The 13,532-nt window shown below is 42.6% G+C and overlaps 2 protein-coding genes across 2 annotated transcripts; both read left to right on the top strand.

Moving 5' to 3' along the window:
• Positions 1-2,357: 2,357 nt before the first annotated feature.
• On the top strand, positions 2,358-6,054 carry LOC128381818 (neoverrucotoxin subunit beta-like). Its single transcript, XM_053341850.1, has 5 exons — positions 2,358-2,384; positions 2,543-2,670; positions 2,755-2,855; positions 3,115-4,559; positions 5,923-6,054. Exons 1-5 carry the CDS (start codon positions 2,358-2,360, stop codon positions 6,052-6,054), a joined length of 1,833 nt encoding a protein of 610 aa, XP_053197825.1.
• Positions 6,055-9,323: 3,269 nt separating this feature from the next.
• Positions 9,324-12,892, top strand: LOC128381817 (neoverrucotoxin subunit beta-like). Its single transcript, XM_053341849.1, has 3 exons — positions 9,324-9,547; positions 9,812-11,256; positions 12,743-12,892. The coding sequence occupies exons 1-3, from the start codon at positions 9,424-9,426 to the stop codon at positions 12,890-12,892; spliced, it is 1,719 nt and encodes a 572-aa protein (XP_053197824.1). The 5' UTR covers positions 9,324-9,423.
• The last annotated feature ends 640 nt before the right edge of the window (positions 12,893-13,532 follow it).

Genomic DNA, 13,532 nt, shown 5'->3' with positions numbered 1-13,532 from the left:
CGAAATGTTCAGTAGTCTCCAACACACCCAGCTGGTGTTTCCTGTTATTTAACCTTGATACTATTTCGTAAATTATAGTAGCATTATATTATCATAGGGACGCCTGTCACAGCTTCATGTATTAAGACTATAAAAGAACTATCACTTCATGTATTTAGCCAGACAACTCTGTACTGCTGTATAGATTTGTCTCTTTGCTGCAAGACGATCAACACTCGAAACTTCTCGACTCTGTGCCTCTTTGACAGAATTTTTTTAACAACTTGGTCCTTCGAGCTGGATCCCAACATCCTTTCCACTACTCAGAATCGGGGCTGAAACCGTCCGGGACTCCTGAACAAAGACCTCCAGCTGGATTACTGTTTTTTTAGAGGCTAGCCACCACTGTAGGAGGGAAAGGTGACGGGGGTCGTAGAAACCGAGACACAGAATCGTTGGACGCGAGGTAAGAAAAGTTTTGGGAACCTTGTCGAGAAAACTGATAACCAAGACCTGTAGAACCAGTGAAGTTAATCATTTAAAGAAGAAGAGAAAATCACTATTTCCACAGACTCAAAGAGATATCTGACACTCATAGCGGGGTAGAAGTCACTGCTGATATGACGCAGGACTTCCCATAAGAACAGCAACGGAAAAAAATGCGTTCCTTAAAAGGCTGCTGGTCACTAATTAGTAGCTTCATTATGAAATATATGGTCACACATCACACTGCAAAGACTGACTGAGACCTTAGATCATGCTCGACATGTGGAAGAACATTTTAAAAATAAACAGAAAAACAAAAAGGCTCCGGCTTTTGTCTTAAACGGTGAAGAAACAGCAATATTCCTCATGAGGGAAGGCAGAGGCAGAGATAGACAGAGAGGCAGAGACAGAGATAGACAGAGAGGCAGAGACAGAGATAGACAGAGAGGCAGAGACAGGCAGAAGCAGGGGAAGAGGAGGCTTTGGTAGAAAAAATGAGGGATGTTATGTGTGTGGGAAAACAGGGCATTGGGTCAAAAGATTGCAGACAAAGAAAGCCTCAATGGAACGAGGAAGGCACGGCATGACTGGGAGATTATTTATTTGATTGATATGTTTTGGTGATCTTTTATACTAAAGGGGAGGATTTTATATACGCCCTTGGGCATTCTTTTCCTCTACTGCACAGTCATACTGTCGGGAATTTACTCTAACAGAAAGTCAAAAGGGGAAGCTAAAAGACATTCCTGAACACTTACTGTATGGTCCCCAGATACTGCAGATGTAGCGTTACGTAAAGGAGTAGAGCCTGTTCATATAACACCTAAATCATCATTTAGGCCACAGCAGAGGCAATATCCTTTAAAACCTGAAGCTGAAGAGGGAATCGAAATTATTATCCAAGATTTACTCAAAGCAGGAGTGATTATTGATTGTCCAGACTGCTTCCACCATCAGTAGGACGGAGAATGGTTCAAGATCTACAGGCAGTGAACAAAGCTGTGGTTCCACGGGCCTCTACGGTCCCTGACCCACACACTCTGCTTAATCTCAGCCAAAAAACAAATTATTTTCAGTAGTAGATATCAGCAATGCATTCTTTTCAGTACCTGTTCATCCAAATAGTCAATTTTGGTTTGCTTTTACCTACAAGATGAAAAGATGTACATAAACCAGAATCCCACAAGGCTATTTTCTCCCAAGTAATGTCAGCTAATCTAGCCAAATTCAGTCCCCCGAGAGGAGGTCAAATCCTGTTATACATAGAAGACATCCTACTGGTAGCTGAAAGATAAGATAAGATATTCCTTTATTAGTCCCACAATGGGGAAATTTGCAAAAAAACAGGAAGATTGTGAAATAAATGATCACCTCCACAGGGAAAGATATTAATCACAAAGACCTAATTCTCTCCCTACTAGAGGCAGTTCAACTTCCTAAAAAAGGTGGCGATCTATACATGTGCCACACACACACACACACACACACACACACACACACACACAAACACACACACACAGGGAAAACTGACCCCATTTCAAAGACGAAGCAGCTACTGACGAAATACTAACATTAGCTCAAACGCCCACCTACATTAATCACGATATCCTTATATGCAAACCATCCATCCATCCATCCATCTTCTTCCGCTTATCCGGGGACGGGTCGCGGGGGCAGCAGCCTAAGCAGGGAAGCCCAGACTTCCCTCTCCCCAGCCACTTCGTCCAGTGGCGAAGTGGCTGCTAGTGGCTGATATGCAAACACATCTCCAAAATCAGAAAGATGAAAATGGGAAAACAAAGGAGCAAAACTACAAAATGACATATATGTATGCCCGGAAGGTAAACCAATTGTACCAAATAACCTTTTTAGATATGCTGTAATATTGCGCCATGGCTCTAGTCATGTTTCCACAGGAGGTATAGTAGCAATCATACAAAGGTATTTACGAAACTTCAACGACTCTGTGCCTCTTTGAGAGAATTTTCCTAACAATATTTAACTTATTTAACATATTTACAAAACTAATAAGCTGATTGCTGGCTCTCTTTCTTGTTTTTGCCCTTATTGTTTTTAGATTTTTTGGGGGGGCGTTTTTGCCTTCTTTGGAAAGTCAGTTGCCAAGAGGACAACAAGAGGGGAGAGAGAAATGGGTTGTACATGCAGCAAAAGTCCCTTACCTGTCTTGAACCAGGGATTTTTCAGGTATGTTTCAGGTAACTTAATTTAATCAAATATTTGAGGTATGTGTGTGTTTGCTTGATCTCTGTGGTGTCATGTTCACAACAGGTTGGAAAACAAGTCTTCAGATACCATAACAGTAGCAGCGCTGGGTCGACCTTTCACCTTGGGGATGCTTTACGATGCTCGGCAGGATGAACTAATGCCAGGTAAAACTTCATGTAGACAACAGTGGCGTGATATGATTACTGCCAACAAGAAATTTAAAATTATCTTAAGGGGGCTGAAAAGTTAAATTTAGTTATTTATTTCTAATTTTGGATGCTTTCATTTTCTATCTAAAAACTGTAAAGCCCTCCCACACTTTAACTCCTCCTTCTTGAAAGATCCATAATAGTTCTAGGTGTGGCTGAATGATAGTATATAGTTTTTCTGCTGTAACACATGATTGATGATTCATTTCTGCAGGTTTCACATTGTGGGATAACACAACTCTACAAGAGAACATAACTGAAACCTCTCAGCGCAGCAGTGAGTTTCAGATTACGGCTTCTGACTCCATTGAATCCAAGTCTTCTCTGCTGGATGTTGAAGCTTCTCTGAAGGCCAGTTACATGAGTGGACTGATTGAAGTTGGAGGATCTGCCAAATACCTGAATGATCAGAAGAAATCCAATAATCAGAGCAGAGTGACGTTTCAGTACAAAGCTACCACCAACTTCAAGCAGTTGTCCATGAGTCAGGTCGCAGACCTGAAAACAGAACAAACAGATGCTGTTGAGAACGGTCTTGCAACACACGTGGTCACTGGTATCCTTTATGGAGCAAATGCTTTCTTTGTATTTGACAGTGAGGAGTTAGACGCTAGCAGTGTTCAGGACATCCAGGGCAGCATGGAGGCTGTGATAAAGAAGGTTCCATCATTCAATGTTCGGGGAAAAGTTGACATCAAGCTGACTGATGAAGAAAAATACTTGGCAGACAAATTCTCCTGCAAATTCTACGGGGATCTCATACTTGAAAGCAACCCAGCAACGTTTGTAGAGGCAGTGAAAACCTATGTGGAGCTTCCAAAGCTACTGGGAGAAAAGGGAGAGAACGCTGTTCCACTGAAAGTCTGGCTGACACCGTTGAAGAATTTAGACCCAGCGGCTGCTGAGATGATAAGTGAGATCAGCGTTGGATTAGTGAGTAAAGCTGCAGATACTCTAGAAGATCTTAGGCAGATAGAAATGAGATGCAACGATTCTCTGGAAGACAGAGTGTCAGAGAATTTTCCACAGATTCGCAAAACGCTGAGCAGTTTCCAAAAACTGTGCAAGTCTTACACTTCTGTGTTCCAAAATATCATGAAGAAGACACTTCCATCCATCCGTGGAGGCAACGAAGATGAGAGCTCATTAGAAAACCTCTTTGCAGAGAGAGACAAGTCACCATTCAGTCAGGAAAGACTAAGCAAGTGGATGGATCACAAAGAGAGAGAGATCAACATCATTAGGTCCTGTTTAGACATGATGGGAACAAACCCAAAGATTGTCCCAAATCAGTCAAAGTTGGATAGAGAAGTTCTTGCTGCAGGTGTAGAAGATGCTCTGTGCTTTGTCTTCACCTCTCTGGAAAGTGCTGACCCCTGCCTTGCTACAATGACCAACTACTTGGAATTGCTTAAATCAGAAAGTGCCACTGAAGACCACTGGTACTTCTCAGATGAGGTGTTGACCGAAATGAGAAGGAAAATCAAAACTTTCAATGATGTGGCCAAAACCGTGAAAAACAACAAGAGATTCTCTTTCCTTGTAGCAGCCTTACCAAATAAGAAATACACAGGAGCAACCATCTACCATTACAAGGAAGGCATTCTGGTGGCTGATAATTACATAAAGCCTGACAAGGCTCTAAGAGGCAGCAGAGAGGTACTGTAGTGTAAGTCATGTCCATGTGCTTGTTACTTTTCCTAAAGTCTGTGTAAAGTAAGAATAAATATGTGTTCTGAGTTTGACATACCACAGAAAAGTGTGTTGTTAACCACCCTGCCAAATTTGAATGATTCAAAAAATCACCAAATATATGAAATTAGGCTTCAAAGTTGTGTAAAAATCAGCCTCTTTCTCTGCTCCCAAACGCTGTGGACGTGGCCGCCGAGTCCGCTGAAGCCCCGCCCCCTACCAAGTGTCACCTGTCAATCAAAGTCACCACCACTACCAGAAACATGGATGCTACGTCTGAGAGCTTTCTGCTGCTAACTTGGCAGCTAACTCCGCTAACTGGCTAACTGTAGACTGTAGTAGTAGTAGTGTGTGCTGAATGTATTTATACCTCTACAGCAGCAGGGGCGGGTTTATGCTAATCACTAAATCCTGAACACTGAAATGTTGAAACACAGTTTGTGAAGCCTAGCTCCACAATTCAAATCTAAATGGTTGAAATGCTTTTTAAACCTTTTTTAGAAATATATTTACGACCTATTGAATGTGTTTAGAAGAAAAAGTCTGAATTCACTTTACACGGTCTTTAAGAAACCTGATTGCACATCCAACAGTCACAATCTTCATTTTGAGTATGACTTAGAAATAAGATGTGAAGACATGCATTAACATTTATTGGCCTATAAACTATAGCCAAACAGTCATATTACTACTATTATTATACAAATTAAAAACAATATACTACAACTAATATTATTAAAACATAACTTCTGAAGGAAAATGTCACAGAAAGTTCATACTCAACGACTCAACGAAAACAAAACAAAGAACACGACAACAAGGAGCTGAACATGGGAGGAGCTGAACATGGGAGGAGTTGAGCATGGGAGGAGTTGAACATGGGAGGAGTTGAACATGGGAGGAGTTGAACATGGGAGGAGCTGAACATGGGAGGAGTTGAGCATGGGAGGAGTTGAACATGGGAGGGGTTGAACATGGGAGGAGTTGAACATGGGAGGAGCTGAACATGGGAGGAGTTGAACATGGGAGGAGTTGAACATGGGAGGAGCTGAACATGGGAGGAGTTGAACATGGGAGGAGCTGAGCATGGGAGGAGTTGAACATGGGAGGAGCTGAGCATGGGAGGAGTTGAACATGGGAGGAGCTGAACATGGGAGGAGCTGAGCTGGTTGCTGCGTTTCTGGTTTGTGTGTTCGTGGTCATGACGGTGGAGGTTATACATTTTTTTCCGGCAGTATAGACGCTTTCTACTACTGTTCTTCTTCTGCTGGGTTTTTATTTTTTGCACTTTCTGTTGACGCCACATCCCGCTTTGAGTTTACCCAATCAGCCCCACCCAGGAACTTTTCGGGGCCGAACGGAGTACCGACCCCGAGGCAGGGACTTGGTTAGCCCCTGTAAAATTACCCAGGAGAGCCGGCATAATTCAGCCGGAGAGCCAAACTCTTCTGCACACGGCTAAAGCTAAAGCACAGGACTGTTTAGTTAAATCAGTTTCAATGTATAAGTATAGATTTGATTTAACATTGTTTTTGAGTGCTATTATTACGATGTCTGTTCATAGCTATTGTATAACCACACGGCTAAATTTGTCAGCCATGTTGCTACTGTTTTACACACACACACACACACACACACACACACACACACACACACACACACACACACACACACACACCTGTACATAGGCATGCCTAGTTAGATCCCTTATGTGTCAGGGTTAGAGTTCATTCATTCTAGCTAACATTTTAGATTGTGTGTTTTGCTTTGTTGTTGTAAATAAATGCTTTTGGATATACATGATGTCTCTTTAATGTTGCACAAGAATGAACAGAGTCTCCTTTAACACACCTCCACACCTTCAACACCACATTCACTCAGCATGTTTATGCAGCAACAGGTAACCTGGGGGACGTAATGTTGGGCGAGTGTTGTTTAGTGTCTAGTGCCAATCTAGAATCTAGTCCAGGGCTCCAGGGCAACATGCCATGGCTCCTGTGGCTGCTCGTATCTTCCTTCATATTTCTCTGGTCTATATGTGAGATAACAAATGCAGCAGAATTAAACTAAGATTGCAGCCATATCAGGAGGCGTGTCAGGAGGAGGAATCAGTAGTAGAGACTACAGGATATAAGTAACATCACAGTATCACAGACCATCAGACTACAGATCTACACCACTGCACCAGGTAAGGACAAACAGGGTGAAAAGCTTCACATTTGTTAGAAAAATATTGCTGTTATCATGTTTGATATGTCTGTTACACTCCACGTGACTGTGGACCTCTATATGAACTTCTGTATTTTGTAGCAACTCTCTGACCTCTCCCACTTATCACGATTGGAAAAGTACCGAAATGTTCAGTAGTCTCCAACACACCCAGCTGGTGTTTCCTGTTATTTAACCTCGATACTATTTCGTAAATTATAGTAGCATTATATTATCATAGGGACGCCTGTCACAGCTTCATGTTTTAAGACTATAAAAGAACTATCACTTCATGTATTTAGCCAGACAACTCTGTACTGCTGTATAGATTTGTCTCTTTGCTGCAAGACGATCAACACTCGAAACTTCTCGACTCTGTGCCTCTTTGACAGAATTTTTTTAACAACTTGGTCCTTCGAGCTGGATCCCAATATCCTTTCCACTACTCAGAATCGGGGCTGAAACCGTCCGGGACTCCTGAACAAAGACCTCCAGCTGGATTACTGTTTTTTTGGAGGCTAGCCACCACTGTAGGAGGGAAAGGTGACGGGGGTCGTAGAAACCGAGACACAGAATCGTTGGACGCGAGGTAAGAAAAGTTTTGGGAACCTTGTCGAGAAAACTGATAACCAAGACCTGTAGAACCAGTGAAGTTAATCATTTAAAGAAGAAGAGAAAATCACTATTTCCACAGACTCAAAGAGATATCTGACACTCATAGCGGGGTAGAAGTCACTGCTGATATGACGGAGGACTTCCCATAAGAACAGCAACGGAAAAAAATGCGTTCCTTAAAAGGCTGCTGGTCACTAATTAGTAGCTTCATTATGAAATATATGGTCACACATCACACTGCAAAGACTGACTGAGACCTTAGATCATGCTCGACATGTGGAAGAACATTTTAAAAACAAACAGAAAAACAAAAAGGCTCCGGCTTTTGTCTTAAACGGTGAAGAAACAGCAATATTCCTCATGAGGGAAGGCAGAGACAGAGCTAGACAGAGAGGCAGAGACAGAGATAGACAGAGAGGCAGAGACAGAGATAGACAGAGAGGCAGAGACAGGCAGAAGCAGGGGAAGAGGAGGCTTTGGTAGAAAAAATGAGGGATGTTATGTGTGTGAGAAAACAGGGCATTGGGCCAAAGATTGCAGACAAAGAAAGCCTCAATGGAACGAGGAAGGCACGGCATGACTGGGAGATTATTTACTTATTTGGTTGATATGTTTTGGCGATCTTTTATACTAAAGGGGAGGATGTTTACATACGCCCTTTGGCATTCTTTCCCAGTTATACTGTTGGGTATTTACTCTAACAGGAAGTCCAGAGGAGAACCCAAAAGACATTCCTGAACACTTACTGTATGGTCCCCAGATACTGCAGATGTAGCGTTACGTAAAGGAGTAGAGCCTGTTCATATAACACCTAAATCATTGTTTAGGCCACAGCAGAGGCAATACCCTTTAAAACCTGAAGCTGAAGAGGGAATCCAAACTATTATCCAAGATTTACTCAAAGCAGGAGTGATTATTGATTGTCCAGACTGCTTCCACCATCAGTAGGATGGAGAATGGTTCAAGATCTACAGGTAGTGAACAAAGCTGTGGTTCCACAGGCCCCTACGGGCCCTGACCCACACACTCTGCTTAATCTCAACCAGAAAACAAATTCTTTTCAGTAGTAGATATCAGCAATGCATTCTTCTCAGTACCTGTTCATCCAAATAGTCAATTTTGGTTTGCTTTTACCTACAAGATGAAAAGATATAAATAAAGTAGAATCCCACAAGGCTATTTTCTCCCAAGTAATGTCAGCTAATCTAGCAGAATTCACTCCCCTGAGAGGAAGTCAAATCCTGTTATACTTCGAAGACATCCTACTGGTAGCTGAAAGATAAGATAAGATATTCCTTTATTAGTCCCACAATGGGGAAATTTGCAAAAAAAACAGGAAGATTGTGAAATAGATGTTCACCTCCACAGGGAAAGATATTAATCACAAAGACCTAATTCTCTCCCTACTAAAGGCAGTTCAACTTCCTAAAAAGGTGGCGATCTATAAATGTGCTACACACACACACACACGGAAAACTGACCCCATTTCACAGACGAAGCAGCTACTGATGAAATACTAACATTAGCTCAAACGCCCGCCTACATCAATCAGGATATCCTTAGAGATATGCAAAACACATCTCCAAAATCAGAAAGACGAAAATGGGAAAACAAATATGCTGTAATATTGCGCCATGGCTCTAGTCATGTCTCAACAGGAGGGATGGTAGCAATCATACAAAGGTATTTACGAAACTTCAACGACTCTGTGCCTCTTTGAGAGAATTTTCCTAACAATATTTAACTTATTTAATATATTTACAAAACTAATAAGCTGATTGCTGGCTCTCTTTCTTGTTTTTGCCCTTATTGTTTTTAGATTTTTTTGGGGGGTGTTTTTGTCTTCTTTGGAAAGTCAGTTGCCAAGAGGACAACAAGAGGGGAGAGAGAAATGGGTTGTACATGCACCAAAAGTCCCTTACCTGTCTTGAATCAGGGATTTTTCAGGTATGTTTCAGGTAACTTAATTTAATCAAATATTTGAGGTATGTGTGTGTTTGCTTGATCTATGTGGTGTCATGTTCACAACAGGTTGGAAAACAAGTCTTCAGATACCATAACAGTAGCGGCGCTGGGTCGACCTTTCACCTTGGGGATGCTTTACGATGCTCGGCAGGATGAACTAATGCCAGGTAAAACTTCATGTAGACAACAGTGGAGTGATATGATTACTTCATCTGCCAACAAGAAATTTAAAATTATCTTAAGGGGCTGAAAAGTTAAATTTAGTTATTTATTTCTAATTTTGGATGCTTTCATTTTCTATCTAAAAACTGTGAAGCCCTCCCACACTTTAACTCCTCCTTCTTGAAAGATCCGTAATAGTTCTAGGTGTGGCTGAATGATAGTATATAGTTTTTCTGCTGTAACACATGATTGATGATTCATTTCTGCAGGTTTCACATTGTGGGATAACACAACTCTACAAGAGAACATAACTGAAACCTCTCAGCGCAGCAGTGAGTTTCAGATTACGGCATCTGACTCCATTGATTCCAAGTCTTCTCTGCTGGATGTTGAAGCTTCTCTGAAGGCCAGTTACATGAGTGGACTGATTAAAGTTGGAGGATCTGCCAAGTACCTGAATGATCAGAAGAAATCCAATAATCAGAGCAGAGTGACGTTTCAGTACAAAGCTACCACCAACTTCAAGCAGTTGTCCATGAGTCAGGTTGCAAACCTGAAAACAGAACAAACAGAGGCTATAAAGAACGGTCTTGCAACACACGTGGTCACTGGCATCCTTTATGGAGCAAATGCTTTCTTTGTATTTGACAGTGAGAAGTTAGACGCTAGCAGTGTTCAGGACATCCAGGGCAGCATGGAGGCTGTGATAAAGAAGGTTCCATCATTCAGTGTTCGGGGAAAAGTTGACATCAAGCTGACTGATGAAGAAAAATACTTGGCAGACAAATTCTCCTGCAAATTCTACGGGGATCTCATACTTGAAAGCAACCCAGCAACGTTTGTAGAGGCAGTGAAAACCTATGTGGAGCTTCCAAAGCTACTGGGAGAAAAGGGAGAGAACGCTGTTCCACTGAAAGTCTGGCTGACACCGTTGAAGAATTTAGACCCAGCGGCTGCTGAGATAATAAGTGAGATCAGTGTTGGATTAGTGAGTAAAGCTCAAGATACTCTAGAAGATCTTAGGCAGATAGAAATGAGATGCAACGATTCTCTGGAAGACAGAGTGTCAGAGAATTTTCCACAGATTCGCAAAACGCTGAGCAGTTTCCAAAAACTGTGCAAATCTTACACTTCTGGGCTCCAAAACATCATGAAGAATAAACTTCCATCCATCCGTGGAGGCAACGAAGATGAGAGCTCATTAGAAAACATCTTTGCAGAGAGAGACAAGTCACCATTCAGTCAGGAAAAACTAAGCAAGTGGATGGATCACAAAGAGAGAGAGATCAACATCATTAGGTCCTGTTTAGACATGATGGGAACGAACCCAAAGATTGTCCCAAATCAGTCAAAGTTGGATAGAGAGGTTCTTGCTGCAGGTGTGGAAGATGCTCTGTGCTTTGTCTTCACCTCTCTGGGAAGTGCTGACCCCTGCCTTGCTACAATGACCAACTACTTGGAATTGCTTAAATCAGAAAGTGCCAGTGAAGACCACTGGTACTTCTCAGATGAAGTGTTGACCGAAATGAGAAGGAAAATCAAAACTTTCAATGATGTGGCCAAAACCGTGAAAAACAACAAGAGATTCTCTTTCCTTGTAGCAGCCTTACCAAATAAGAAATACACAGGAGCAACCATCTACCAGTACAAGGAAGGCATTCTGGTGGCTGATAATTACATAAAGCCTGACAAGACTCTAAGAGGCAGCAGAGAGGTACTGTAGTGTAAGTCATGTCCATGTGCTTTTACTTTTCTTAAAGTCTGTGTAAAGTAAGAATAAATATGTGTTCTGAGTTTGACATACCACAGAAAAGTGTGCTGTTAACCATCCTGCCAAATTTGAATGATTCAAAAAATCGCCAAATATATGAAATTAGGCTTAAAAGTTGTGTAAAAATCAGCCTCTTTCTCTGCTCCCAAACGCTGAAGCCCTGCCCCCTACCAAGTGTCACCTGTCAATCAAAGTCACCACCTCTACCAGAAACATGGACGCTACGTTTGAGAGCTTTCGAAGCTTTAGAAATTAGATGTGAAGACATGCATTAACATTTATTGGCCTATAAACTATAGCCAAACAGTCATATTACTACTATTATTATACAAATTAAATACAATATACTACAACTATTATTATTAAAACATAACTTCTGCAGATTTGTAAAGAAAAAAGTCACAGAAAGTTCATACTTAGCGACTCAACGCAAACAAAACAAAGAACACGACAACAAGGAGGTGAACGTGGGAGGAGCTGAACATGGGAGGAGCTGAATGTGAGAGGAGCTGAACATGGGAGGAGCTGAATGTGAGAGGAGCTGAACATGGGAGGAGCTGAACATGGGAGGAGCTGAACATGAGAGGAGCTGAACATGGGAGGAGCTGAACATGGGAGGAGCTGAACGTGGGAGGAGCTGAACGTGGGAGGAGCTGAATGTGAGAGGAGCTGAACATGAGAGGAGCTGAACATGAGAGGAGCTGAACGTGAGAGGAGCTGAACGTGAGAGGAGCTGAACATGGGAGGAGCTGAACATGGGAGGAGCTGAACGTGGGAGGAGCTGAACATGGGAGGAGCTGAACATGAGAGGAGCTGAACATGAGAGGAGCTGAACGTGGGAGGAGCTGAACGTGGGAGGAGCTGAACATGAGAGGAGCTGAACGTGGGAGGAGCTGAACGTGGGAGGAGCTGAACATGAGCAGCTGAACGTGGGAGGAGCTGAACATGAGAGGAGCTGAACGTGGGAGGAGCTGAATGTGAGAGGAGCTGAACATGGGAGGAGCTGAACATTGGAGGAGCTGAACATTGGAGGAGCTGAACATGAGAGGAGCTGAACATGGGAGGAGCTGAACATTGGAGGAGCTGAACATGGGAGGAGCTGAACATTGGAGGAGCTGAACATGGGAGGAGCTGAACGTGAGAGGAGCTGAACATGGGAGGAGCTGAACATGGGAGGAGCTGAACATGGGAGGAGCTGAACATGAGAGGAGCTGAACATGAGAGGAGCTGAACATGGGAGGAGCTGAACATGGGAGGAGCTGAGCTGGTTGCTGCATTTCTGGTTTGTGTGTTCGTGGTCATGACGGTGGACGTTATAAACTTTTTTCCGGCGGTGTAGACGCTTTCCACTACTGTTCTTCTTCTGCTGGGTTTTTATTTTTTGCACTCTCTGTTGACGCCACATCCCGCTTTGAGTTTACCCAATCAGCACAGAGTAAACCTCAAGCCCCACCCAGGAACTTTTCGGGGCCGAACGGAGTACCGACCCCGAGGCAGGGACTCGGTTAGCCCCAGTAAAATTACCCAGGAGAGCCGGCATCATTCAGCCGGAGAGCCAAACTCTTCTGCACACGGCTAAAGCTAAAGCACAGGACTGTTTAGTTAAATCAGTTTCAATGTATAAGTATAGATTTGATTTAACATTGTTCTTTGAGTGCTATTATTACGATGTCTGTTCATAGCTATTGTATAACCACATGGCTAAATTTGTTACCCATATTGCTATTGTTTTACACACACACACACACACACACACACACACACACACACACACGCCTAGTTAGATCCCTTATGTGTCAGGGTTAGGGTTAATTCATTCTAGCTAACATTTTAGATTGTGTGTTTTGCTTTGTTGTTGTAAATAAATGCTTTTGGATATACATGATGTCTGTTTAATGTCGCACAAGAATGAACAGACTCTCCTTTAACACACCTCCACACCTTCAACACCACATTCACTCAGCATGTTTATGCAGCAACAGGTAACCTGGGGGACGTAATGTTGGGCGAGTGTTGTTTAGTGTTTAGTGCCAATCTAGAATCTAGTCCAGGGCTCCAACACGCCATGGCTCCTGTGGCTGCTCGTATCTTCCTTCATATTTCTCTGGTCTATATGTGAGATAACAAATGCAGCAGAATTAAACTAAGATTGCAGCCATATCAGGAGGCGTGTCAGGAGGAGGAATCAGTAGTAGAGACTACAGGATATAAGTAACATC

This window comes from Scomber japonicus, chromosome 20, assembly GCF_027409825.1.
Source record: "Scomber japonicus isolate fScoJap1 chromosome 20, fScoJap1.pri, whole genome shotgun sequence".
Lineage (NCBI taxonomy): Eukaryota > Metazoa > Chordata > Actinopteri > Scombriformes > Scombridae > Scomber > Scomber japonicus.
The sequence above is the reverse complement of the archived record's forward strand: the minus strand, read 5'-3'. Positions and strand labels throughout refer to the sequence as shown.